We start from the raw sequence: 26,330 nt of genomic DNA, 5'->3' as shown, positions 1-26,330 counted from the left end.
GTTTCTACAGCCACAATCATCTTCCGGCAAGACCACCTCTTAGTTGACTTTCTCCTATGAACCTTGAAGAAGAGAATCTGATTGGCCAGATCATCTTCCCAAACCAGGCAAGTAAGGGGTCTTAGACCAGCGGAAGCCTTGGCTGCACTTGGATCAGATGTCCTCCTGTGGCCCAATCAGCTAGGGATAAGGGGGAACTGCCCGTCCATAGCCCCTCAGTGCAGAGACCACTGGTGGGGCCAGTTTTCCTATAGGACTTTGGGCCGGCAAATACTGTAATGGACATTTCAAAGGAACCTAAGAAAAAGATTCAGAGATGGAACCAAGAGGTGCTTTGAAGTACTTTTACATCATACGCACACACAAATATTGAAAAGCCCTAATGACCATCAATAAAGGATAAATTCTGGGCTGCCTGGGTATGCGACAATGAGCAGCAAATGCAAGGACTTTTAAGGATATTGAAGAACACGGGGAAATGCTCACAAAATCATATTAAATTAAAAAGCAGACCATAAAACTGTATGTACAGTATGATCAGAAGTCTCTAAGAAAAAAAACCTGCACTTAGTTTATTTTTTAATCTGTGAGGGAGAGTTAATGGGTAGCGGTGCGATGACTGGTGATTTAAATGCCCCCGATTTGGTCTTGTAGCCCTCAAACACTGCGTAAAGAACAGATACAGTGTTTATAATGAGGGAAAATACTAAGTCTTTGCTAAAGCTCACGTTTCTCGAATTTCACTGGGCTCTCTCGCCCCTCTCCGCCGGCTCTCGGCCCAGGAGTCCCAGGCCCCGCCTGCCCCGCGCAGTTGGGGGGCTGTCCCGCCCACGCCCGGACCCAGCTCCTTCTGCTCGGCCCTCTCGCCTCTCCCCGCCTTTCCCCGCCTTTCCCCTTCTCCGGTCTCGAAAAACGTCACTTTTCTGGACCATCCGCGGACTTTCCCCCCTCGCTGCTTTTCTAACCTGAAAAGGCAGGCGCGGAGGGCTGGTGGCTCGGCTCGCGGCGCCAGCGCGCCCCCGCTCGGTCGGCCTCCAGACACGCGCCCGCCCCGCCCCGCCCCGCCCGCTTCCGCCCCGCCCCGCCCGCTTCCGCCTTCCGGCCCCGGACTCTGCCCCGCGAGCGTGTCCCCTGACCGCTATGGCTCCGCTCCGCTTCTCGGCCAACGTGTCGTGGCTGTTCCCCGAGCTCCCCGGCCTCCCCGCGCGGCTCCGGGCGGCGGGCAGCTCGGGCTTCGAGGCCGCCGAGGTCGCCTGGCCGTACTCGGAGTCGCCCGAGGCGCTGGCGCGCGCGGCGCGGGAAGCGGGCCTGCGGCTGGTGCTGATCAACACGCCCCCCGGTGCGCCGCGGGGCCGAACCGGGGCGGCGGTCGGGGGGGACGGGGAGCGCTGGGGACGCTAGCCGCAGCTGACCCCCGTTCTCTCCTCAGGGGACCGAGAGAAAGGGGAGATGGGGCTGGGGGCCGTTCCCGGGAGGCAAGCGGCCTTCCGAGAGGGGCTGGAGCAGGCGGTGCTGTACGCCAAGGCTCTGGGCTGTCCCAGGTATCCTACGCTCTTCTCCTCCACCCCCTCCCCTTCTTGCCCTGTCTCCTCCCAGACCCTGCCCCACGTTTGGGGTCTGGGAGAACAGGACGCCAGGTCAGAGAGCTCGGAGTCCGAGCGCACTGGCCTTTCCACTCCTTCAGTCCTGGTCCTTTGTCAGTTGCCTTTGGATTTTATCTGTCGTGTGCGGTTCTCCTGTTTGCTACTCTTTCATCCTGGGATCCTGTGCTGGGGGCTGTCTGACCAGGGAGGTAGCCAGGTAAACATACAGAGATCCAGTTGAGGAAGGGTCAGTTCATGGCAGCTGTGGGAGCAGAGTAGGCACCTGTCTGGGATCAGAGGAAGCTTCTTACAGGTAGTGATGTTGAACAGGGTCTTGATGGAAGGAGCACTGGAGGCGAGGATGCAGCGAAGAGAGACCAGGGAAGGCTTCGTTTGCTCAGCAGAATTCCTAAGGTTGGAAATGCGACCTTTTGGAGTTGAGTGTGGCCGAGAAAGATCAGGTGGTAACAGGAGGAGGTAGAAGGCACACCATGGGGTTGATCAAATAAACACATCCCACCGAGTGCAAATGGGCTGAAGTGGAACTGGAAACGGGTCATTACTGGCGAGTGGTGGGGGCAGAAAGCAGATGGGAAGAATCTAAGGAGCAGATGCAGGAAGTGGAGACAAGCAACATGGAATACTCATGGGAAAGCGTCAAAATAATTTCTAGAAAGGGAGGCTGACACATGTTTACAGCCTGAGGAGAGGACCACTGGAAAGGAGATGGACAGGGAGAGCCGAGTGAGAGGTCTCTGAAGCAGGAAGATGGGGTGTCTCTCAGAAGGTATCTGGGGAAGGGCATGGCCTCAGGCTGACCATGGAGTGTGAGGGTGCCGGAGGGCATCACTGCCAGGTGATAGATCACCAGCAGGGGAGATGCCCACAGGGAGCCAAAGGAGGGCCCTGCTTCCAGGACGGACTCCCCAGCCCCCACCAGTGCTGTCTCCCCCCAGGATTCACCTGATGGCTGGCCGAGTACCCCAGGGTGCTGACCGAGCAGCAGTCAGGAGTGAAATGGAGACAGTTTTTCTGGAGAACCTGAGGCACGCGGCTGGGGTTTTGGCTCAGGTGAGACCAAGAACAAACGAACACACGATGCTTACACGAATGCCCATGTGTGCAGAGGGGGCACACGATGGGCAGAACAGATGAGGCACAAGGCCGGGCACTAGCCCAGCTCACAGGGAACGGGGAGGGGCTTCACCAGTGACTGACTGATGGGACACGGGTCCACCATGATGCTAGGAGAGCCTCGTGGGACTGCTGGAGCCCATCAATACCCGCAGCACTGACCCTCGGTACTTCCTGGACACGCCCCAGCAGGGTAGGACTGCAGCCCTGTGCCCCCTCCAGTCCCGTGTGATCCTTGTGCTCTCCTTGTGTCTCACGGCCCCCTCCCCGCTTTCTCTCCCAGCGGCAGCCATCTTACAGAAGGTCGGAAGACCCAACCTCCAGTTACAGATGGTGAGTGGACGAAAGGGAGTGCTTCACAGAAGGCCCGTGTTCTCCACATCTGGGAAGAATGGGGTGAGGGAAAGGGCCCTGCAGGGCCTCTGACTGTAGTAATCTCTACGCAGGACATATTCCACTGGCAGATCATGGATGGCAACCTGACAGGAAACATCCGGGAGTTCCTACCCCTTGTTGGTGAGAGGGGTCTCTTGGCTCCTCGTTGTCTGCTGTGTTACTCCCTCTATCCTCCCACCCCTTCAGACCCTCGCATCTGTCCCTCTGGCCCCAGCTGGAGCGTGGGCCCCACATCTGCCCACATCTGTCTCCAGGGCACGTGCAGGTGGCACAGGTCCCGGGCCGGGGGGAACCTGACAGCCCTGGAGAGCTGAACTTCCCCTATCTATTCCAACTGCTGGAGGATGAAGGCTACAAGGGCTTTGTGGGCTGCGAGTACCAGCCTCAAGGTGAGGGGGTGCTGGGGCTCCAGGCCTAGGGCTGGGGAACGGAGCTCTGAGGGATAGGTAGCAGACATGGCTGTTTTTCTCCCCACGGGTCGAGATGCCACGGCCTCCCTCTCTCCTCAGGAGACACAGCAGAGGGCCTGAACTGGCTTCGTTCCTACTGGGATAGGCGGGGCCGCCCACAGGCTGGCCAGTGAGGTCCTGCCCGGTACCCACCTGCCTCTGTGGGACAGTGCACCAAGCATCCCAAATCTCCTGAATTAAAAGACCACCTGCTGAACGTTTTCCTCTGTGTGTTATTGGGTTGGGGGGAGGACACACGGTGTCTAAACTTCTGTCTCCCTGGGTTACTTCCCTCCTGTTGAGAAGGGACGTACAGCTCACACTCAAGTCCTCCAGTCCGTTGTGCCAGTGTCGCTGTGGAGATGGGGGTTTTCGAGCCCACCTCTTCGTTAACACACCAGAAACCACGAGTCCGAGAGCAATGGGGCTTGCCTGTGGTCACAGGGGCTTCAGAAGCAGAGCTGGGATGGGAACCAAGTTGTCATTATCTCAACAACAATGTTCGGCGATGATGTTCACGTGGGAAATGAAGACCAGAGGGCTCAAAATGCAGGGAGGCTGAAAGCAATCAAAGACTTGGGAGGCAGCATTCAGGCAGAGGAGCTCTCAGGGGTGAGTGCTTGGCACCTGGTGTGAATTCCTGGGACTCCACCAGGGCAGCAGGCAGGTGGAGTCCCTTTCCGGGGAGGGTTCAGGGGCCTGAGAGGAGATGGGCACCTCAGGGAACTGACCTGACCCTCTGGAGCCCTGGGCCGGTCACCCTGGCAGGTGCTCAGCGGGGCAGCTCCTACTGCTAGGCTGCGACTCAGACCTCTGAGATCTAGTCACAAAGCCTTCGGTGTCTGTCAGTGTCTGGGCCCAGAAGGGCTGGTTAGTCCTGCTTCAAGTGGACAGTCTCACAGATCCATGGTTTGAGTAAGGATGACATTCACTAGTCTGGGCCTCACAGGAGGCGGGTCCAGAGGGTGAAGCAAGCTGTGTTGATGACGGACTCTAGGTGGTGGTAGGTGGAGACCAGCTGGGCAGGAGGGCTCTCACTGTCCTGGGGCTGCACCGGGAAGGGCTCTCGGAAAACCACTGTCAGAGACTGTGGGGAACATGGTGGGGGTGCCATGGTGAGTGGAGGGCAGAGTGGGTACCGGGGGCAGGGCTCCCCAGCCTCAGCAGGCTCCGGGCAGAGCCTCCCACTGGGCTGACGCAAAGCCCCTCCCCCCTGTGCTCACCGTCTTTCCCAAGTGGGAATCCAGAAACACCAGCACAAAACAGTCTGTGAACTTCTGATTCAGCACAACCTGCAATGAAAGACAAAGTGAGGTGGGGAGTGAGGTCTGTCACCTGAGGCAGCATCCCTCTTCCCTGAGGGCATTCTGGAAGTGGGACCCATTTGAGGAAGGCCTGTGTCCATCACCAAACCTGCGCCCACCCGCATTCCACAGTCACCCAGGACCTTGTCTCTAAACTGAACCTCAGTCCTCGTCCTCACTGACTCCCAGTCAGCCTGACAGGAAGTCTGTTTCAGAGGTCATCTACAGAGAGTCCACGCACAAAGCCGAAGTATATCAATGAAGGAGAGTTCTCTACACTTGACATGACCCCTCCTTGCCTCCTGTCCTGAGTCTCGTATCTCTTTGACCTCCCCTGGGACTTACGTCTGTCTGTCCCTATGCTCAGCTCTGCAATCCCTTCCACATGATTCCTTCTACTCCCACGCTTCAGTTCGTGTAGATGCTGCCCAGGTCTCCCTCCTGGGCTCCAGTTCCTGGCATCCATATGCCTTCTAGAATATGGTCCTGGGAGGGCCTCACGACTTCAGACTCCACTTGTCACCCGTCCCCCAAGGCTGCTCCTGCTTCAGCGCTCCCACCACCCACAGAAGCACCCCATCTGCTCACACCCCCTGCACAACTGCAGCTAGACGAACTCACGTCCATATCCAAAGATGCCCCTTCCTACCCTGAAACTACCCTTCTCCACAAGCAGGGTTGCAGGACCCCTCTCTACAGACCAACTCCTACTTTTGAAGCCCTCTTCTGCACGTCTCCTCCCCAGAACCACTGCTTTTGTCAGGCCCACCTCTTCAGTCTCTTAATTCCCATGCTCTCGTGAACCCTTTTCTACCTGGCCCAGGCAGTGCTTTTAGTCTCTCACATGCCCCTGGGTATCGGGCTAGGAGGCACACTCTGAGTCTGGGGTGGGGCCTGAGTTTGCATTCTGGCAAGCTTCCACGTGCCACTGCCGCTGCCGGCCTGAGCACCACACTTTGGGTAATGGGGCTTTAAAGCTCCAGAGGTCCTTTCTGGGATTCCTGCCCCTAAGACCAACCACTGATGAAGTTCCAGAGCTTGGCCCTCAGGATCTCTAGCCAAAGGTTTGTGTTTTTGTGAGCTTTTGAGGACAGAGCTCTAGGCTGTTCTCACGAATCCCATGTTGAGGGTTAAGTGCTCAAAGGGTTTTACATGGATCCGGGTAGTCCCATTTCATCTAGGCCTCTTTCCAGAGCAGACCTTGTTCAGGCAGGCTGGGGCTCCTTCAGGGGGACACCTGTCATCTCTCTGATGAGGACTTCTGCCGTGTCTCCCCTTTCAGGGGAGGATCAGGGAGACTTACCAGGTACTGAGTTCCCAAGTCTGGGCTCTGGAAATGGCGACAGCTCTGAGGAAAACGGCTTAGGAGAACCTTGATCAGGCTCTGGTACCAGGAGACCGTCATAGACAGGAAGCAGTCCTAGGGGAAGGTCCATGGGGCTGGATCTGCTGTCCCAGAGCCACCTGAGACCTCTGCACCCTCTACCCTGGCTGCTGGTAGGATTCCTAGTATCCAAACCAGCCCCTTCTAGAATCCACAGCTGCTTACCAGCTGGGGGTCAATGTCCCCGATGGATTTGGCATGGACTGCTTCTAGTAGCTCCTCCAGCTCAGCCAGGGCCAGGCGCCCCCCTAGCCGTAGCCGGTCAGGCCCTGGAGGCTCCAGCAAAAAGAGGCGCTTCCAGAGGGTGTCCCGGCGGCAGTGCCCTCCAGCCAGCCGGACCAGCTGAGCCAGCCGTGCCCGTGCCACGCCCACCTCCGTAGCCAATGGGGGGAACAGGGGAGCTGGTCCAGAGGCCAGGCCAAGCCCTGAGGCCTCCCCGGGGCTACCAGCTGAGCTCCCGGGAGTTTCCGGCTCAGGGGGCAGTCTGGGTGGCTTCCGGAACCGGCGCAAGTCGGCAGTGAGCCTGGGGAAGAGCTCTCGTTGGCTGGTGAGCACCACGAAGAACTGCAGCCTGGGGGGCGGGAGGGGTAGGAATGTGGTGATTGCAACAGGAGACGCTCAGAGCAAGGGCACAGGGGAGCTAGACAACGAGCACAGTCAAGGTGGGGGATCTGCTGACCGCAGAACGTGCCGCTCAGCTTCTCCTTGCTCTTCAAAGGGTGCAGCACAGTGACACACAAGCAGAGACACATCAAAGTCATCCTGGTGACGAAGTCCCTCAGAGTCCAGGTAGGAGCCAGAGCTGTACAGTGAGGGTGGGTGAGATGCCAACACTGAGGTTCTAATGAAGCCAACCCCCTCCCTGCTGCTCGAGACTCTGTCTCCCTACTGCCAGGATGGCCTCGACCTCGGCTTTACCAGATCACATGCTGGTGCCCCCTTGCCACTCTACCTGTGCCACGCTGATACCAGGGCATATTCATTATGTTCTGGGCCTCCTGGCCGCGCCATCCGCAATGGCTTCATGTGGTAGGAGCTGGCATGGTCGGCCACGTAGTTATACAGCTGGTGGGCAGCAATGAGTGGTGTGGAAAGCTCCAGGGTCCCTGAGGGGCAAGTTACAGGAGATGCTGAGCCTGGGACAGACACACTGCATGGGTGGGGCAGGAGGTTAGAAGTCCCTAAGGCTCTGATCGACAAGTGGCCTGGCTCTGTTTTTCTGGGGAGCTCCTGTGGAACATTGAGATGGGACAAAAGTGGCTCGGGAGAGACAGAGGGCAGGGTACACATGACACAGGATCTAAACTTTGATATGAAACAGCGTGAAGAACTTAAGATAAAGACACAAACCAGACACATGGGGACAGGGTCCAAGTGACCTGAGGCAATTAACAATACAGGACAGGAGGTGCAGAGACTAGGTCTGGCCCCAGGAAGTGGTCCCATCGGCCCTGGCTTGGAGACACCCTGTGGTCTATTTCTGGTTCACTGGCTTGCCCTTGGGCACAGACCTTGGTAAATGTGATTACGACCAAAGTGGGGCCCGTCAGGGTGGTGGGCCAGGAAGTGTCGCAGGAAGGTGGTGAGGTGGTAGCCATGTCGCAGCACTAGGTGGGCGCCCAGGACGTGTTGGTGCACCAGGCGCAGGTGGAAGTCGTAGCTGAATGAGTGCACGTGCATCAGGTCCCGCACCTTGTCACATTCCTCAGTGAACAGCATGGACAGCTGGGGAGGTGGCGGCAGGGGACTGGGTCAGGATACGGCACACGGCCCAGCACATTCCCATTTCTCTCCCTCTTCCATGGGAAGAGGAAATTCAAGATTCACCCTGTTGCTGTGGGCCTGGGGGAACCCCGTCTGCCGGAGTAACTTCTATGGGGAGCCCTCCTCATTACGTCCCCTGTTTCATACAGTATCGTGACTCTGTTGATGTGAAACCACGACCATTTTGACAGATGGGCCTTTTCACTCTATCCCAGATTCCAATAAAGTCTGAGGCAGATTCACTGACGCAAAAAATACTTGTTCAGTGTCTTACTAGGTACTGTTCCGGGTGCTGGGGATACAGCGGGAAACAAGCAAACCCTACCTTCAAGAGCTCCCGTTCTAGTAAGTGGGTAGGTAAGATGATAACTGTTAGGCAGAATAAATGAGGAGGCAGTACGCTAGAAGGTGGGGTTGTGGAAAATCTAGTAAAGCAGCTGCAGTTTTAAACAGGGTGATCCGGGTAGGCCAGGTGTGTAATTTACTATTAGAAAGTCTTTCCCGGCCCCTCCCATCTCTCCAGCTTTACCTTCCATCAAAGCACCGCTCTTCCCAGTACATCATACATTCTCTTCACACTTTTGTAACTGCTTGTTCTCTCTGCCTGGAATGCTGCTCTCCCTGCTCCCCAAATGTGGCTAACTCCTACTCAATCGTAAAGCTTCATCTGGGATATCCTGCGAAGGCTAGGCCAGGGTAGGCCTCCTCTAATTGATCTGCGAATGAATGAACCACAAACGGAGGAAGGAAGGAAGGCAGAGACACAGAGCTGGTGCTTCTCTTGGTGGAAATCACCATCACTGAGAGTGTTAGCGGCTGGATCTGCGGTGCTGGGATGGCAGAATCTACACGACCATTCCATCAGAAGCACTGGGCACAGGAGTTACTAGGAAAGGAAATAACTGGCTGTCAAAGAAGTGACAGCCTAGGGGCCAGGGGAGCTGTGTGATCTTGGCTGAGTCATGGTCTCTCAGCCTTAGTTTCCTCATGTACATGAATATAATGTAAAGGTCTTTGTAAAGCTAGAGAGCTTGTGATAAACTGAAATAACCAAGGACTATGATTATCATGAGCACCAGAGAGGCGGCCAAAGAAATGTCACAGGATGCTCACGGAAGAGGGGAAGAGGAAGAAAGGAAGGCTCGGGGACACTGGTGTCTGGGACATCACTGATTTCACTGTTAGGAAGGCACACGATGATGTGTTACCTTAGGGCTCACGTCCCACAGACCTAGATTCCAACCCCAGTACTGCCACCAACTGGCATGTGCCCAGGCAATTACTTAATATCCATGCACATCGGTTTCCTCAAGTGTGCAGCAGGAGGAAAACTCTCCACTGAGCACATACTCCACACTTAATAAATAACAGCAACAATAAAACAATTTACAAATCTAAGTAGGGTCAGAGATTACACAAGTAGGGGCAAAGCGAGCCAAACTGGATGGAAATCAGGGGCAGAGAAGCCACAAGGACTTCAAGAAGCTCGAGAGAGTCACGGAGGTGGGTCTTCCCTGCCAGTACAGCACTACACGGACAGCGTACCTGCTCGTCCAGAGCTCCCTTCATAGCGCTCTGGCCCAGGTAGGTTCCTGCACATAAAGTCCCCACGCTTTTCTAGGTCACCTTATCTTGTGATGAGTGGACTAGGGATCCACACTCAAGTCAAAGGCAACCATCTATGGGCTGGACGTGAGCATTCCAGATATGAGGAGTCTGACTAGGCCCAGTCAGACCTTGATCTCAAACTAGATGAGAGGCACAGAGAAGGTACAGGCCCTCACATGACATGCCTGATGACCTGAAGGAGCTGAACTAACTCAAGTACAGAGGGCTTTAGGTCCCTGACCTCACTCAATCCTTTGACTCATTCTGAGCACTCCTGAGTTGTGCGGCCCTCATCGGTATAGGGCTCTGCCCTGAGGCCGACAGGGATGTAAATAACAACTAAGGGCCAGGGGTATGCTGTGTGGCTGGGAACTCTGGTCCTCATTCTAAGTGTTAGTGATGACACTGACAAAGTCTGGCTGTCTCCAGCTCTAGATTAGGCCAGGACTGCCCTTGGCACTGGCCTACCCATGTGTCAGGTTACCCACTATGTTCAAATGTGCTACCTGACCATCTCTGGTTATGGCTTAACCACAGTGCCAGGCTCCTGTCAGTGCCAGACCAGCCACGGTGCTGGACTGCCTTCTGCCTCCAGTGCTATGGTTGAATAACAGCTCCGGGCCATCGACACAGTGACACTGATGGGTGGATGACCCAGTCATGGCACCAGAATGACCACTGACTTGGCCAGCCCACAGCAACAGATCACCACTGGGCCAGACTATCTGTGTTCCTCTTACTGGCCACAGCACACTGGGGATGCGCTGAGTATGCCCGAGACCCCCTATTCCCTCTGTTCCTACCACATACCTGAGAGTTGACAGCTTGCCCCATGGGGATTCGGGAACATTCTAGGGCGAACTGTTTGACACAGAAGTAACAGCCCTGGAGAGAGGGTGAAGATGAGGTCAGGAGGGCAAGAGACAGATGGATCTGGCTCTCCCTACTCAGTGCTCCTCCTGCTCACCTGAAAAGCCAGCTCCATGAGGATGATGCCCCCGGGCAGTGCCCTCTGTAGGTGGTAGGTGGTGACTGGAGAGCCAGTGCTCTAAAGAAAGGAGAAAAACTGGGGTTCAGGGGCAGGGGTTGGAGATTCACCAGCCTCGAACCAGCAGGGGAGGATCAGGGATGCTAGCTTGGGTCTGGGGCCTCATGGGTTTCACTGTCAGTGAAGGTACACAATGATGCATTACCTTGGGGCTCCCGTCAGTCTTGGTTTTAGGGCAGGAGAAGGAGCCACGCCCCTCTGTTCCAAGGACAGCCATGGCCCGCAGCCGGCTGGTGCTGTAGGAAACAGAACAAGAGGATGAGGCAGGCCAGTGGGTAAGGCGGTATGGCCTGCACACCTAGAATCCATTTCACGGGCGAGCAGGGGTGGAAACAGGGCCAGAGAGGGGATGGAGCTGCCTGGGCTCCTGTGTCAGGTAAGTGGCCGAGACCAGAGTTCAGGTCTAGAGCGTGGGGCAGGATTCTCTCCACAGCAGCTGCTGTGGTCAGGGGAAGCCAGAGGAGTACTCCGTGGGGAGGGGGACAGCAGGCCTCGCTCTACCAGTGAGAGAAGGAGGGTCAGGTGAGGGTGCGAGAGAGGCTGCTGGGACTGTGGGGAGACACCGTGATGAGAGATGGAGTGTGCGTACTGGGGGCAGTGGGAGCAGGGGGACGGAGAGGCTGATGCACATCTAAGATTTCAGGAGGAAAATTCAAGCACATGCTTGAGGCCGTAGTTAGGCACTTTTGCTGAGAGGGAAAAGGCTTTTTTTTTTTTTTTTGACTAAGAAACGGCAGCTTCAGTGTCCCATAGGTCTGCTCAACTCAGAGGCAAGGGGAGCAGAGAAGCAGGGAAGGTACTGTGAAGAAGGGAAATAGCAGGGACCAGTGGGACACACTCATCACTTCAGGAGCTATAAACTGCCAGAGTTCTTGCTGGGGTGGGGAGTGTCAAAGCCTCTGGGGAAAAGCAGCGTCTCATTTAATCCTCAAGGAAATTGGGACAAGACTTAGGCAGCGATTGGAAATGGTTAAAGACTGATGAGAAAGGAAGGCCTGACAATAAATTTTGCTCTAGAAATGTATTTTTCAACCCAGTGTCTTTTGTTTTAAAAAGGAATCCAGGGGCGCCTGGGTGGCTCAGTCGGTTAAGCGTCCGACTTCGGCTCAGGTCACGATCTCATGGTTTGTGAGACCGAGCCCCGTGTCGGGCTCTACGCTGACAGCTCAGAGCCTGGAGCCTGCTTCAGATTCTGTGTCTCCCTCTCTCTCTGCTCCTCCCCCGCTCACATTCTCTCTCTCTCGCAAAAATGAATAAACATTAAAAAAAAAAAAAAAAAAAAAAAAAAAAAAAGGAATCCAGAGTTTCGGGAAGAGCTTCACTGAATGGGAAGTACGGACACTAAAGTCTCTCAGAGACACTCCTTTAGGGGGACCTGTCTAGACAGCAAGCAGAGCTCCTGCTCAGTCCCTGTCACCCAGAAACGAGAGGGGTGAGGTCCCAGAGGCGCAGGCCTGTCCTCTCCTCCTAATGCCTGGAAGAGCAAGGGAGGCCTGGCAGCTGGAACGCTGGTTTCAGAAATGCTAAGGAGTTGGAATTGGCTTTCTGGGCCAAGTGGTGTCTTGAGGAAGGAAGTACAACTTACCAGCTTAAAAACAGAGAGGAGGGAGAGAACACCTTGATAAACTCACAAACGTGGAGACCCAAAAGTAACCGTGCCATGTGAAGAGATACGTTCCCATGGCCACTGGGAAGGGGCTGGGAACGCAGACTCTGGAGGCCCAGATGTTGAGACGAACATAAAGCAGGGGCCACGGAAACGGGGATTTGAGATTTGACACAGAACAGGGAAGGTGGCTGTGGATGTTTCATGTGCTCTGGGGAGAGGAAAGGTGATGACAGAAGAGCTGCCTACTTGCCAAGACTCAGGCCTGTCACAACTGCCCACGAGCAGGCCAGACACAGGGTTCCCTGTTGAGAGAGACCGCTAGCTTCCTGGGGCCACGAAGGGCTTCCTGGGCCACGAAGCATGTGAAATACCAGGAGAGGCCCATGCAGTATCTGGCCAGGAATCAGTAAGCCCGGATTCAGAAGCCTGGGAGCTTCACATGCGTGGTTGTACACCGGCACGTAAGCAAAAAGACGTAAGCGGGCATGAACCCTGTGAGGATGTACACGGCTCCGTGTACAAACGTGGCCGCGAGGTTTAGACGACGTGCGGGAGGCCTGCACGAAAGCGTCCAAGATCCTCATGCATGTGTTCAGCCCAATGGGATGAACGTGCACGAGAACCCAGTTGTTCCAACGGGACCCGTGTGAAGAGAGCAAGGGTGTGTGGGGCCTGGCCCACGGCGGAGGGGAGCGGGGGGGTGGGGTGGGGAAGGAAGAGACGGGCTCACCTGCGGGCGGGTGAGGGGGGCCGCAGCGGCACCAGCACAAAGCCCATGCTCTGCAGATACTGCACGTACTGCTGCAGGAAAGCCAAGCTCAGCTCCTTCAGCCAAGGCTCCTCACGGGCACCTGGCGGAGGCACATCTGAGGGCTCGCAGCCTGCGGGGGCCTCGCGGCTCCCGGAGCCTGACTCGGGGCGATGGCGCCGCTGTGGGAGTGGAGATTAAGGGAGGCTCTAGCCGCCGTCAAACACACCACAGTGGGGGAGGGCACTGCAGGTAAACGGAGGTCCCGTGGGAGAAGCCCAGGAGTCCCCAGCCTCACCTGGCCCTCGGGGGGCCCAGAGGTCTCTGGGGGCCCGTGCAGCCAGGCAGCCGGGTCGAAGAGCAGGGCTGTCGCACAGTAATGCACCAGGCGGGACGACTGCTTCAGGGTCTCCAGCTCCGCAGCCTGGGGACATGGGGCATTGAATACCAGAACGGTGGCCAGGAGAGGGTCACAGGATGCTCACGGAGGGCACGGGCTCGGGCCACTCACACTGATGGGCATGCTGGCAGGGGCAGAACGCTGCTGCCAGGTCACGAACAGGTTCTCCATCTTCATCTGGCGCTCCAGCTCTGGGGGTTGCAGGCATTGGTAACGGCCCGGGAGCTGTCAGCCCTCTCTCTCCCACATTCTGCCCGGCCCAGTGCCCTCACCTCTGCGCTCGGCCATCTTGATCTCCAGGAACTGTTGTCCATGGTAGGTGACGGGATCAGGGGGTCTGGGCACAGGACCGAGTGAGGAGCTGGGGCGGGCAGCTGTGATATCCCGCAAGGCCTCATCGAAGGGGAATGTGTCCAGGGGAAGGGGGCCCCCACCCCGAGAGGATGCACTCAGCCGGCCCTGTTCACGGCTCAGAGGGGGGCTTGCACTCCGGATGAGGGTCTCTGCTTCCATGGTTGGCAGCAGAAATGGGTTTGGCTCCTGAGAGAGACAGTGTCACAATGGGTTCATGGCCTTTGCCCTCAGATCCTCTCACCCACCCCATGGCCTCCTTTCTCAGACTCACCCTCCCCACTACCTCTGCCCTCAGTCTGTCCCCTCTCCCCTGCTCTCGGACTGGCACTTCCTTGAACTAATCCCTCAGGAACCAGAACTAGAGGAGGGGGCCCAAGCAACGGGCACCTTTTCATCCCGCACCGGGAAGTCCAACTGGCCGTAATGATGGAAGAGCCCAAGCTTCTGGCTGAGGAGGCAGAAGATGAGATGGGCACGTGAGTTCTGCCACTGCACGAGGCGAACCAGCGCTCGGCCCAATGCCGCTCCCAGGTCTGGAGCCCAGTTGTAGGTCAGCAGCTGCAGCTGGAAGTCAGGGGTCAGGGTCAGGGAGATCACCGAACCCCTTCTCAGACCCAGCCGCTGGCCCCACATCTACCTTCTTGTCCATGACCTCCAACAGCAGGAACCTCTGCCGGGGAGCACTTCGCCCGGAGCTCCCATCACCTCCTGGCTCGAAGCGCTGCATGGCCTTGGCGGCTAGAGGGGAGAGCGGCTCGATAGGGGTCTGGAGGCAGATCCCCTTGAGCCCACCCTGCCCCCACAGCTATCTGAACTCACCCCCACTAGGCCATGCCCTCACCCTGCTGGGTTGGTCTTCTCCACTGCAAGAAGTTCCTGCCCAGAAGCAGCAGATGTCTCTCTGCTGCTGGGCGTGGGGTTGGGCCCAGTTGTCCAAGGGAGCAAGGACTGAAGATCTCAGGCTCTGAACCCCTGGAGGGAGGGACAGAAAGCAGACCACCCGTGGCCCTATTCTCTGGCCACCACCTCCCAGGCCTAGCCCCCACCTGCCCTAGCTCAGCCTCCATGAGACCCCAAACTCACAAATGCTGCTCAAAGACACGGACGCTGGTGTCTCCAGCCATGGAGGTAACAAGAGCAGTGAACTCAGAAAGGACAGATGGAAGGAGGAATCGGGACACCATGTGGGTGGAGCTTCTGGACACTGAGGCACAACCTGGAACCAGTGCAGAGAAGTCATGATGGGGCTGCAGGATGGGGACCAGGCCATGGGGTTGAGTACAGGGGAGGGGGGCCTAGGGTCTCACCGATCTGAACCATAAACTCCATCCAGCGCTGAGTCACACGAGCAAACACAGGCTGCAGGGTCCCCACCTCGCCCTCTTCTAGCTGTGTGGTCCGGCGTCTGAAGACACAGTAGGAGTGAGACCCTCACATCCATATGTCACACGAGTGTGTTTACACAAACTCGATACTCACCTGTGACTTCACACCCTCCCATGACACAACAGGACACCACAACACACACACACCTTTGTCTCTGGGCTCCAGAATCTGGTCCCGGTGCCCGCTCAGTTCCACCCGGAGTCCGAACACTTTCAGTTTTGTGACGCCTCCGGCCCCGGGTGTCTTCTGGCCGATCCAGGACAATGTCATCCGTTGTTTTGGGGGAACCCAAGTCCCCACATTCTGTTTTACTCTGGGGGCAAGGCAGTGAATGAGGAAGAGCCGTCGGGAAGGGGGATGGCATGAAGGATGGGGGCATCGTGGAAAAGTAACAAGAGCCTGGAGGGCTTGGTGCAGGCCCTGGCGTTGCTGCAGGCTCACTAAGGAGCTTTGGGCAGACTACTCAGCTTTCCTGAGCTTCGGCACCCACGTTGGGAAAAGCCCTACTTATCCTGCAGGCTGCTGTGAGGGCCCCGTAAGAAAAAGGGAAGCGAAGGCACTTGATAAGCTGAGGCTCTCTACGTCAGAGAGAACCCGCCACATTCTGCAAACCCCTAACGACAGGATCGTTTATATGACAGGTGACCTTGGGCGAGGTCTGCAGGGGAAGGTAGGGGGGCTAGGAAGCAGGCAAGAAGGTAGATGCCAACTTCACCACTTCTTCCCATCCTCCCATTACCAGCATATCCCAGAAGCTACGCCGGCCAGCCTTGCTGGGGGGAGTCACAGGCTCCCCAGGGCCAGGGCCAGGGCCAGGGGGAAAGGTGCTAGCTCGGCCCGCAGGGCTCTTGGTTTCCAACGACCCGCTCCTGAGACTTCCTGCGGACATCAGACATTACAGAAGCCTGTCACTGACGGTCAATCCCTATTTCCGACAACCTAGCCCCAAGACAGGTATGAGAGTGACTTGTCCCTTACTCTACCTGTTAGTGAATGACAGTATGTGCAACTGATAGCCACACGTTTGTGAGCAGATATCCCTCTCTAAGTGGGTGACCAACTGCATGTGTGCATTTTGCTGGCGTGTCACCTTGCTGATGCAGGGAAGATAAAGGACAACCGTGAATCTGTATTTTGGAGGGAGCCTCTGTGATGCCTTCCTGGACCCCCATCTTTGCAATCTCACCAGCTACCACTGTCTTCCCGGGGCCTGGGGTGTTCTCTGGACCCCACGTACCTGGAGATGTGTCCTCTGTACACAGCGAGGCTGGCAGCAGCCGCAGCTCCATAATGCCATCAGCCAGGGCCTGGCGAGCTGCTCCTCGGAGCTTCTCCTCTAGCTGTACGATACTGATGTTCCCCTTCTCCCACACATCCAGTCGAAGCCGTGGGGCCCCATTCTGAGCTGAAGGAAAGAATGGAGGTGACCTGGGGGTGCCTCTTGTTCCCAGAGCATTAACTATACACCCCCTCCTCTGACCAAGCTGCCCCACCTGAAGAACTGTCTGGCACGATCGGGCAGCGGGTGACCTGGGTCAGCTGCTCAAATTCCTCCTCTTGCAGTGGGTCTAGGGGCCCCGGAGAGGAGGGGGGCCATGATGCCAGTGAGATGGGGTTCCCCCCTTCATCCACGAAGGCTAGAGTGATGCAGGCAACCCCTGGGTAGAAATCCACAGGAAGGCTCAGGTCTGAGACCTCCAGACATCCTGTCGCCCCCCTCTGGATCGCCCTGAGCTGCAAGGCTGGAAAAGGCCCTGTCAGCCACAAGACAAGAAAGGCTTTCCCACAGTCAGCAGTGGCACAGGCCTGCCTCGTACCTTTGCCCCCGGTGCCCTGTCCGCCAGGCTTGTTATACAAGTAGATGTCCAAGTCGGGGAGGCCGCCCTGCGGTGGGAGCGGGTGCTGGGGAGACAAGCACAGAGCACTAAGACTAAGCGGATGGACAGAAGCCATCAGGGGGTGGTGTCCACAGTGGGGGATGGCAGACAGGCGCACCCGGGAGCACAGGAAGACAATAAAGGTGCAGGGGGTGGGGGAGGCATGGGTGTATACAGGTCCACGGGCAAAGGTAAGCACGTGACACCTGTAGAAAACGGTTACAACGGCAAGGGGGTGAGTGGGGGCATCTGTGCACGGGAGGGACTGAAACCTCACCTGGAAGTGGTTCTGGCTGTTGCTGTCCGTGTACTTGGGAGAGTGCAGGAAGATGAGCAAGTTCTGCCGCAGGTACCAGGCCAGGGCAGGAAGCCAGGGCCTGCAGGAGGCAGGCAGGGCCAGATGCAGCACTTCTGAGGGGAGACTTCCGGGGGGCTGGATGAACTGCAGAGTGGGAAGGGGAGTCAGAGCTGCACGGAGAGGGTACAGCGGAGATGGTCCCTATACCCGAGCCTTGGAGGGATGTTGGAGGCTGGGAGGGAGCTGACCTCCACATCAGCCGGTGTCAGCTTGCAGTTCCGAACCAGCATGACTGTGATGACATCCAGCGTGGCCTCGTCCAGGCGCCGACGCAGAACCCGTACCAGCTCATCTGTAATCTCGGGACCTTGACACAGCCATGGTAAGGTGGAGACGCTGACCGAGGATCCAGCAACCCCCAGTACAGCCCTTAAACCCCAGCCTTGAACATTCCCCCACACACTGGAGGCAGCCAGCACTAGTTTCTAGAGCTGCCAAGTTCTAGTTTACTGTGTAACTGTGGACAAGTGAGTCTCACCTCTCAAAGCCTCAGTGTCCTCATCCATAAGATGGGAAAAATAATATCTACCTCATATGTAACAGTCTTAGCCCAAGACCTGGTACACGTGAAACCAGCTATAAATATCAGCTGGAACACCCAGTCACCTACTGGATACCCCATGCTCAGCATATCCCAAACCGAACCCATCACCTTCGCCCCAGACCTATCAATAGAACACCATCTACACATAGTCACCCAGGCTAGATACCTGATATCACCTTTAACGGTTTCTCTTCCCCAAGCTGCATTTCATTCAGCTACAGGGCCTACTCTCTAAACATCACCGGAGTCTGTCTGTCCCACCCAGCTCTGGCATGAGGGAAACCCAGAGCACGGCATGAGCTAGAGTGGGAAGGTACCAAAGGAAGTCTCGGAGAATTCCGGAACCTCATCTGGTTACACTCCTGCCCCCTCCTCACAGTGCGTACCTGCCTGTCCTACGCCATGCACGAGCAGCTGGATATGCCTGTCCACCTGGCCCACAGGACGAGCAGCATCTGAACCGCGGCTAGAAGCCATGTCCAGGGGGGAACGAGGACCCTGCAGGGAAACTTGGTCAGGGCCCGGCTCCAGGGGGTAGAGTATGAGGGGAGCACAGGGCACCAGGATATGGGGGTGATACATGCCGAGGCTTCCTCAGAGTAGATGGGCTCCTGGCTTCGGGACAGAGCTAGGGAGGGGGGCAGGGCATCACCTTCCCAAGGCCGCTCACTGCAGGACGTCTCCAGGAGTCTGGAAAAGAGAGGCAGAGTCTTTGGACATACCTCCTCTGCCTCCGTCCTTGATCCATGCTTTGCCCTGTCTTCCCAGGACCCACATACCTCAGGTAGTACACAGCCTTCGTTGCTCGTTCCTGATAGACAAACATATTCTTCCGGTTCACCACAGAGAAGGCATTGAGCACAGAGCGCAGGGCCTGGATGGCTGTGCGAGTAACAGGGGCTCAGGACCCTCCCCTCTCCACATTCCCTCCCACTCCACCTGCCCTCTCATGCCCATCACACACCCCGAGAGACCCCCATGCTGGGCCCCATTTTCAGGCGCGAATGGACTCGAATCACGGTTTTCCACACAACGTCACAGGAGAAATGGCCAGGGACAAACTGCATGGTGGCTGCTAGGTACCCTCGGGGTGTACAACTCTCGTCAGCAGCGTAATCTGGGGAGAAGGGAGACACTGGATCAGAAGCGGGACACGGCCCTCTGCCCTTGCTACTTCACACTAATGAACTGCCTACTTGTCCTCACTCCCCAGGACTCCTTGGCCCTGTCTATTAGCCCGCAGGGGCAAGACGGTCATTCTGGGCAACAAGGCAGGACCATGCTCTTGGGAAGCCAGGTGGCAGCACAGAGGCTCTCGGGAGGTGTGGAGAAGGAGCTAAGAAGAGGCGTCAGGTAAGGCAGAGCACAGGAAAATCCCAAAGATAATGCCAAGACACTCTGACTGTGTTATACTAGAACATGTTATAATCCATCTGTGTGCTCACAGGGAGTGGCAACAAGAACCCCGTTAGAACGGAGAGGATGTGAGTGCTGACACACGCTCACAGCAGAGTCAGGGAAAATGCTCTGGAGGACAGCTATCCCAGGGAACCCCTAGGGTGGTAGGACACAATGCAAGAGCCCAAGGACACGGTCCAATGCCTCGTCGGACCCCTGCCAGGTTCCCAGGTTGATGCGGAACGTCCCAGTAGGGCCAAGGTGGCGATTTGGTTTCTCAGAGAAGCTGCTGCCGGGTGTGAGCGGTGTACGGGCCACACAGGGGGCTGCAGAGTTTGAAATGGAATGCTGGTTGCTAAGACCTTCGGCAAAACCACACGGAGAGACTATAACGAGGAGCAGCCATCTCTGGGCTCCAACTGGTCTTACATCTCAGGCTGCTAGAAGTCATTTTGAAGCAAAAGTACTTGGCTGTCCTGGCTCATGCTCAATTTGTAGAAGATGCCATCAACTCCCTGGGAAGTCTGCTAATTAGGGGACTTCTGCTTTGATATGGAGCACATCTCAGGATGTCCAGAGAGACTCAGTGTCCAGGACTGTTAGGGACATTTGCCCACAGACTTGTGGAGAATGTTAAAGTTAGGAAGCGGTCTGATTTTACTTTTAAACCAGAAGGGAGAACTGCAAAGGAATGCCATGATGTGGCTTTCCCGTCTGAGCTGGGGTGAGAGGTCATCAGGAGTAAGAGAAGACTGCAGAAGCGTCAAGACTTCAATTAGCATCTCGAGAATTACCATGTTTCCCAACCATGACCAGAAATCTGAGGAATCCCAAAGGGATCTCGTACCTGCCTGTCTGGAGGGACAGCCAACTGGAAGACACATCCTCCTACTGGGCCTTAGGCTCCTCCCCTCTGCCCTTCTCCCCCCCTGTGACTTGGCCTATAAGTCCACACTCCCTCACTCCATTCTTCGGCCCTGTCTGTTACCCAAAGGGGAAAGATGGTCATTTTGGAAAAGAAGGTGGGGCCAGGCAGAGGCACGCCCTCAGGAAGACAGGTCACAGCCGGTGCCCCTTCCACAGTCCCTTTTCTCCTGTATTCTTCAACCTTTCCTTCTCTACTGGCTCTTTCCCTGTGGAACATAAATGTGCGAGTCTCTACCTCACTATCAAGTTCCTCCATTGCCTCCCATCTTCCTCTAGTCTCCGCCACTTGAATGAGTAGCTGTTTTCTGCTCCGGCTGTGTAATTATCTTCGCTTCTGTTTCTCTGGTTCCTAGTCCCACCTCCCTGCTGAAACTACTTTCACTGACAATACAGAGGAACTCTTCAAGAGCCCAACTCAGCAATCCTTTTCTGTCCTATCCTCCCTGCTCTCCTGGCACTGGTGACCAGGTCACGGTGCCTCCGCCCTTGTCTTTTCACCCAAGAATGGATACAGAGAGGGCAGCAGCCCGTGAGGGAGGCTCCTGGGTGGGGTCTCACCATCACTGGGCAGCGGTGCCCGCTGACGGGAGTGGAAGGGGGTCTCGCTGCGCCATAGATCTTCTTCACTCTCGGCCACCAGAAGAGAGTTACACACGTGACTGTCATGGAGGTCCTGCAGAAGCAGTCGCTGGGAGAAGGAGCCAGGTATGAGGGAACCAAAATATTTCTCATAAATTCGTGGTGGTGGTCAGGGGTGATCAAAGGCCAGAGCTGATGCCTGTTATTACTGGGGGTCAGTGGTCAGCAGAGCATCAGTAATCACTGGGGTGGGGGTCGGGGTGGGGGGTCAGAGATGTGCCCCATAGTCACTGGGCTCTGAACCCCCATTAGAACTCATCCCTCTTCTTTGCCAGAACGTGTTCCCCATCCTTCAGGTCTCAGCTTAAAAATCAACTCTTCCCCTGACACTTCAGAAGGTCAAGACTGTCATTTGCTTTCCTAATTCTTCACAATTGTAATAGATACAATTCATACAATTCAGTTGTTCAATGCCTCTCTGCCCCACTTGACACAAGCTCCAGAGAATTTTCCCTGTGCAGTTCACTATTATATCCCTAACACTGGCACAGTGCAACTAGAAGGGACAGCTCATAGTCAGGGTCTGGGAGAGTAACCCGCGTTACTGGGACGAGTGAGGGAGCGTTCCCAGTTTGTAGAGTCCGTGGAGTAATAGTACCCCGGTAACCAGGTGTCAAAGAAAATGGCCAAGATGGATCAAGAGCCTGTGAAGGTCAAGTTCCTGAAAACTCCTTCCTCATCTGAACAGTGTCCCGTGCCTAGAGAGCCCTGCCCCCAGCCGTCCCTTACCTGGTTGACCTCCCTGCAGATCTCCCCAACTCGCCTCACCAGGAGCTGCTGCAGGTGGCGACACTCGGTGCCTGGTCCCCCATCCTCCCGAATCAGGCTCCTAGAGGGGAGGGATGGATCAGACACACTTCTGGGGTGGGAGTGGGGAGCTTGAGAGCTGAGGCCAAGAGAAATCACGAAAAGGGAGTAGGACTGGACAAAGAGAAGCAAATGCTGGGAAAGAGGAGAAACAGAATTCTCGGTAGCAATTATGGCAGCATAGGCTCTACGCTTGCTTTGTCAGCCCTCACGTGGGCAGCACACCAACCCCAAGGCTTCCTTTACACGGTGCACCTCTTCTCCATTCTCCAATCTTGATCAGAATGGCGGTCTTCCCTTCTCAAACCCCCTCCACTCTGTGATGAGAGCCATATTTAACCAGAGGCCTACCTGTGAATTCTGGCTCTGCCCTTTACTGTGACCTTAGGCAAGTATTTAATTTCTCTGTGCTTGAGTTTTGTCATCCATGCCATAAGGAGAATAATACTTTCGAGGACTATTTCATAGATGAAAGGAGCTGATCCAGGTAGAACACTTAGAACACTGTCTGCTGCATAATAAGCACTTGTGAAATATTACCTATTATTCCCATATCAACTTCTGAAGCTGCTCTGAACTGTAGATGCTCTTAATGCTTGACGAGGAGCCCAAATCCTACCAGCTTTTTACCTCTGTTAGGAAAGCAAAGAGTAACCTGCTTTGCTATATATAGGCTGTGGGAAGTGGTCAGGACCCCCCAGCCTTAGAATACAAACCCTCAGTCCCAAGTTTTACCTTTGAGTGATATCGGAGAGGAGTGTTGTGGGACCAGGGAAAGCGGCTAACCTCAGAGTCAGGCGCAGGACCCTACTTACCGCGCATGTGCATACACTTCTACACGATCCTGTAGTATGCGGACGATGAGCCAGAAGTCAGGCAGGCAGGGCCCAGGGAGGCCTGAGAGTGAAGGCTGTGGAGGTGCCTGCCCAGGTGGGGTCCGCAACGTGAAGGGAGGCTTCTCCCCCAGGGTCTCATTGGGGCCCTCGCTGTCTGAGCCACTGCTGCCACCATCATAACCTGTTTCAAATGTGCCGAAGTTCAGCCCGTCCTTTGGCTCATCTGAGCCTCCGGGCATATCAGGCTTGATGGGCCCTTCCATGTTAGTCCTTTCTGATGCCCCCTGCCCAGTCCTTCTGCTGCACAGCCCTGAGTCTGCTTCCTATCAGCTCAGAGCCCTCCGCCCATCGCCCCGGCTTACCTAGGTGGTCAGAGTCCACACTGCCCTGACTGGACATAAGGCTCAGCCCCCGGCTAGGCCCAGGCTGTCTCCCTGGGAAGAGAAGGAAAATCCTGGAACGTCTAGTGATCCTGTTTAGGACCACCCTCTGAAAATGGAAGCAGGGCCAGGGATCTGCAAGTCCCTGGTCCTAGCCCCCAGACTTTGTTGCCCAAGTCTTCTCTTACCTCCCTGTGGCAGGCTGAGGAGGGGCGTGCCATCAGAACCCTCTGGGGAGCCAGGGGCTTGGGGGCTGGCTGTCAGGGCCTAAGGTTAGGCAGAAAGTCAGGACTGAATACAGGCCCCACACACCCACCTCCACCCCCTCCATTCCCAGGTCATCCCAGGAAAGGCTCACCTCCGCTTCGACGCCTTCGGCCTTGTCCTCATGGCTGTGCCAAGCCCAGGCTGCTGAAGGGAGCTCCCCTTGGGACCCTCCTGGCTGTTGGCCAACTGCCACAAAGAAGAAGCCACTGTCAGGATCCTCAAGAAGAATGTGGCCAGGGAGGTGAAGGCGGCGGAACTCCTGGGGAGCAGGAGCCAAGGTCACAGTTTAGGCAGGGGCAGCCCTCCCTATTCACGCCCTCCCCCTCCAACCCCCCCGCTTCCTCAGCAGACCCCCACAATCATCTGGTAAAGCAGACACCGGCATCCCCATTGCTGAGGTATACAGAGGTTCAGTGAATTGCCTAAGGTTCAATAGGCCTAGTGGCAAGGAGGGGAGCCGGGTCTCTTCCCACCCTTCCCAGGCATGGGGTGAGGGACAGTGTGGTGAGGAGGCTGTTCTGGAGGGAGGCCAGTCTACTTCCGTATCTGGAGTCCAGGGAAGAATGGGCCCCAGGATGACCAGGGGGTGTTCTGAGGGTAGCATACCTCCTTGAATTGTGTGAGGGAACGTTCTGGCCCAAACACAAAACTCAGTGGCAGGGTCTGGCGAAGGCAGGTGGAGCGTCCAGGAGAGCTATGGATGTGGGCAGCTGCACGGTGCAGGGTAGGGCTCTGGGGGATGCCCCCTCTTCGGAGGGCCGCTACCATCTCGTCCTCCAGCAACCAGTGGATCTACAGTCAGAGAGCGATCAGGGGAGTGGCCAAGGGCACCTCCCTCGCTGCCTGGCACATCACCTCACTCCCAGACTAGAAGGTACTCTGCCTCACAGATTGAGGGCAGCCCTACTCTGATCCCAGAATAAAGGGGAGCCTTAGCTTACTCATATGAGGGAGAGGGTATCGGTTACAGTGCTGAGGGGCTGTCAGTTAGGCTGGGGGAGGGAAGGCCCTCACCTCACTCATGGTGGTCTCAATAGCCAGTCTGTGGGGTGTGGCCAAATTGGACAGTCCAGGGTGCCTAAGTGGAAGAAAGGTTTAGATGTTGGTTTCCAGAAAACAAAACTGACAGGAAGTGAGGAACTCTGAGAGGGACAAAGGGAAGTACCTGTCTTCTTCTGGGGGTGGCATTGGGGGCCCCAGGCCATCATCCGACCTTAAAGATGATGGCTGCCCTGGGGATCGTGGGAAGGAAGCACTGCTTTCAGATGTGGACCTGAATAGAGTGGGAGCGAAGGTCAAAGATCAGCAGCCACGGCAGCTACTCTCCTCCTAGGGCTTCCTTAGCACTCCTTTCTTGACTCTTTAAGGGGTCCTAGAGCCCTCAAGTACCTCTAGATTCCTTTAAAGGGCCCCTACCCAAACAAGGCCCCAGATCCCCCCACGAGACTTGCTGCCACACCGGTGGTGCTGAGGGTCCGAGGTCGGGGGAAGCTCCACTTCCAGAGGCAATGTCAGCACAAAGACGTCCAGCGTAATACTGAGGTCCCTCAGGGGCACGCGGCCTCCGATGGGGGGGCCCTCCAGACTGGAAAGGACCTGGCCTGGGAGAGGGGGAGAGTCAGGGGTTGCTGGAGCCTGGGGACAAGCACAGACTTCAAGTTCTCAGTGCTAATGAGTTAACGTCCACCCACAGACAGACAGGCAGGCAGGCTGTACTGGGACCTGTGGCCTTCCCTTGGGCACCCCAAACTCACCCAGGCAGGTGGGCAGGCTGCACACAGGTACTGAGCTGTGCTGCCCACGCAGCCGCACGGAGCACGTGAGGTGCAGGAAGAGAGGCGGCAGGTCATGTACCAGGCCCTCAGGCCCGGTAGGCGAATCACCCCCCAGGATACTGAAGGAGTCTTCATCAGGGTTCACAGTGTCCGCATCTGACAGCGAGGCAGAGTCGAGCCCAGCTGGCCCCAGGTCTGGTTCACGGCTCTCACGATACTCCACCTCTAGCTCTGGGTCACTCTCAGTGACCACACAGCAGCCTGTGTCTCCTAGACGTGGATGCATGTCGTGTGGTTAATGAGAGAGGCTGGCAGTGGAGGGCCCTGAATCCTGGCTTTAAGCAGCCTTCTCATCTCTATCCATTGTCCACACACCTTCTTCTCCTAGGAGTTCAGCCTCCGAAAACTCCAGGTCACTGACTTTTCTGTCTACTGTGTCCCGGGGGCCCTCATCCTGAACAAAACAAAGAGAGCTTTATCCAACGCAGGACAAGAGCCACATCTGGACCCCAGGGAGCCAAGCGTCAAGAGGACCTGGGTGGGCCCAGTGGGGCCTCTGGGCTACAGGTCGGGGGTACGAGAGAGGAAGGGAGGAAGCCGCTCACCTCTCGCCTGCTGGATGGGGGGCAATAGAAGAAGTAGTGGGGATTGGAGGGCACTGTGCGGAAGTAGAGACCACTGATCTCCAGGAACTTCTCCTGTTTTGGGGTTAGAAAGAGGCTGTTATGTCAGCCAGCCCTCAGCAGAACACTATCCCCTACCTTAGAATAGACAGCTACATACCCCCACCCCAGGAGAGAACACTGCGCCCGGTGCAGGCAGGGCTCCACCCCTCTTCTGCCCTCACCAAGCGTCCCACCTGGATGAGGCTATGAAGGGCATCATGTGCCTCTCCTCGGAGCTGGCAGACGTCTGTCAGAGAGATCTCCAGGCTAGGGTCTGGAATCCCAGGGACACGGCTGCTCTGAAACTCAGGCTCGCTGAGGTCCTCAGTCTCTATGCTGAGTGGTCAGGGAGGGGGTGAAGGGTGTGTTAAGGAGGTGTTAAGAATCAGCGAGCCCTAGAGGAGGCTGCTTCCCTACTAGGCGCAGCCCACACCTGTCTCTAGCAAGCGTGCTCAGCACAATGGCACGGGCAGCGGAAGAGGCGAGGAGAACAAGCCGACCTATTTTGGCTCGAACCTCCATGTTTGTTAATGACCGGACATTGCTGTGACGCAGAGGAATGAGTACAGGTGACTCCCAGTTTTCTGACTTAGACCACTGGGTGGAGGGTGATCTCACTCACCACGGAAGGAGAACAGGTGGAGAAGCAAGGTCTGGTGGGAAGAAGATGCACTGATTTCGGGGCATGAA

The 26,330-nt window shown here is 56.4% G+C and overlaps 2 protein-coding genes across 5 annotated transcripts in view; one reads left to right on the top strand and one right to left on the bottom strand.

Moving 5' to 3' along the window:
• The first annotated feature begins 1,080 nt into the window (after positions 1–1,080).
• On the top strand, positions 1,081–3,783 carry HYI (hydroxypyruvate isomerase (putative)). 3 transcript variants are annotated; one of them, XM_043574656.1, is made up of 9 exons: positions 1,081–1,339; positions 1,430–1,541; positions 1,914–1,997; positions 2,540–2,654; positions 2,832–2,910; positions 3,001–3,050; positions 3,164–3,233; positions 3,368–3,502; positions 3,597–3,783. In XM_043574656.1, exons 1-9 carry the CDS (start codon positions 1,141–1,143, stop codon positions 3,641–3,643), a joined length of 891 nt encoding a protein of 296 aa, XP_043430591.1. In that variant the 5' UTR covers positions 1,081–1,140; the 3' UTR covers positions 3,644–3,783. The 3 variants fall into 3 exon arrangements, with proteins under 3 accessions (XP_043430591.1, XP_043430590.1, XP_043430593.1); XM_043574655.1 differs by having other exon boundaries at positions 1,084–1,339; positions 3,623–3,783; XM_043574658.1 differs by lacking the exon at positions 1,914–1,997 and having other exon boundaries at positions 1,086–1,339; positions 3,623–3,783.
• SZT2 (SZT2 subunit of KICSTOR complex) overlaps positions 3,776–26,330 on the bottom strand; it is a 51,137-nt gene continuing 28,582 nt past the window's right edge. Inside the window, exons 29-72 of one of the 2 annotated variants that reach the window (XM_043574650.1) lie at positions 25,835–25,976; positions 25,581–25,673; positions 25,351–25,429; positions 24,955–25,245; positions 24,660–24,801; positions 24,366–24,473; positions 24,215–24,278; positions 23,807–23,992; positions 23,292–23,459; positions 23,122–23,200; positions 22,916–22,987; positions 22,533–22,734; positions 21,640–21,739; positions 20,830–20,959; positions 18,911–19,063; positions 18,726–18,828; positions 18,531–18,636; positions 18,333–18,444; positions 17,591–17,709; positions 17,322–17,486; positions 16,985–17,069; positions 16,661–16,825; positions 16,405–16,572; positions 15,907–16,046; positions 15,314–15,480; positions 15,089–15,186; positions 14,865–14,997; positions 14,623–14,753; positions 14,419–14,519; positions 14,169–14,345; positions 13,700–13,967; positions 13,539–13,618; positions 13,326–13,451; positions 13,010–13,209; positions 10,816–10,906; positions 10,590–10,670; positions 10,433–10,507; positions 7,762–7,975; positions 7,203–7,356; positions 6,930–7,052; positions 6,416–6,821; positions 6,170–6,286; positions 4,786–4,854; positions 3,776–4,649 (exon numbers count right to left, since the gene is read on the bottom strand). In XM_043574650.1, the coding sequence (XP_043430585.1) occupies positions 4,506–4,649; positions 4,786–4,854; positions 6,170–6,286; positions 6,416–6,821; positions 6,930–7,052; positions 7,203–7,356; positions 7,762–7,975; positions 10,433–10,507; positions 10,590–10,670; positions 10,816–10,906; positions 13,010–13,209; positions 13,326–13,451; positions 13,539–13,618; positions 13,700–13,967; positions 14,169–14,345; positions 14,419–14,519; positions 14,623–14,753; positions 14,865–14,997; positions 15,089–15,186; positions 15,314–15,480; positions 15,907–16,046; positions 16,405–16,572; positions 16,661–16,825; positions 16,985–17,069; positions 17,322–17,486; positions 17,591–17,709; positions 18,333–18,444; positions 18,531–18,636; positions 18,726–18,828; positions 18,911–19,063; positions 20,830–20,959; positions 21,640–21,739; positions 22,533–22,734; positions 22,916–22,987; positions 23,122–23,200; positions 23,292–23,459; positions 23,807–23,992; positions 24,215–24,278; positions 24,366–24,473; positions 24,660–24,801; positions 24,955–25,245; positions 25,351–25,429; positions 25,581–25,673; positions 25,835–25,976 (6,127 nt within the window). In that variant the 3' untranslated portion in view covers positions 3,776–4,505. Of the gene's footprint in view, positions 4,650–4,785; positions 4,855–6,169; positions 6,287–6,415; positions 6,822–6,929; positions 7,053–7,202; positions 7,357–7,761; positions 7,976–8,544; positions 8,901–10,432; positions 10,508–10,589; positions 10,671–10,815; positions 10,907–13,009; positions 13,210–13,325; positions 13,452–13,538; positions 13,619–13,699; positions 13,968–14,168; positions 14,346–14,418; positions 14,520–14,622; positions 14,754–14,864; positions 14,998–15,088; positions 15,187–15,313; positions 15,481–15,906; positions 16,047–16,404; positions 16,573–16,660; positions 16,826–16,984; positions 17,070–17,321; positions 17,487–17,590; positions 17,710–18,332; positions 18,445–18,530; positions 18,637–18,725; positions 18,829–18,910; positions 19,064–20,829; positions 20,960–21,639; positions 21,740–22,532; positions 22,735–22,915; positions 22,988–23,121; positions 23,201–23,291; positions 23,460–23,806; positions 23,993–24,214; positions 24,279–24,365; positions 24,474–24,659; positions 24,802–24,954; positions 25,246–25,350; positions 25,430–25,580; positions 25,674–25,834; positions 25,977–26,330 lie in introns of those variants that run through there. The other variant, XM_043574651.1, reaches the window with a different exon arrangement.

Source organism: Prionailurus bengalensis, chromosome C1, assembly GCF_016509475.1.
Source record: "Prionailurus bengalensis isolate Pbe53 chromosome C1, Fcat_Pben_1.1_paternal_pri, whole genome shotgun sequence".
Taxonomy (NCBI): domain Eukaryota; kingdom Metazoa; phylum Chordata; class Mammalia; order Carnivora; family Felidae; genus Prionailurus; species Prionailurus bengalensis.
This window is presented reverse-complemented; position numbering and strand designations above follow the sequence as displayed.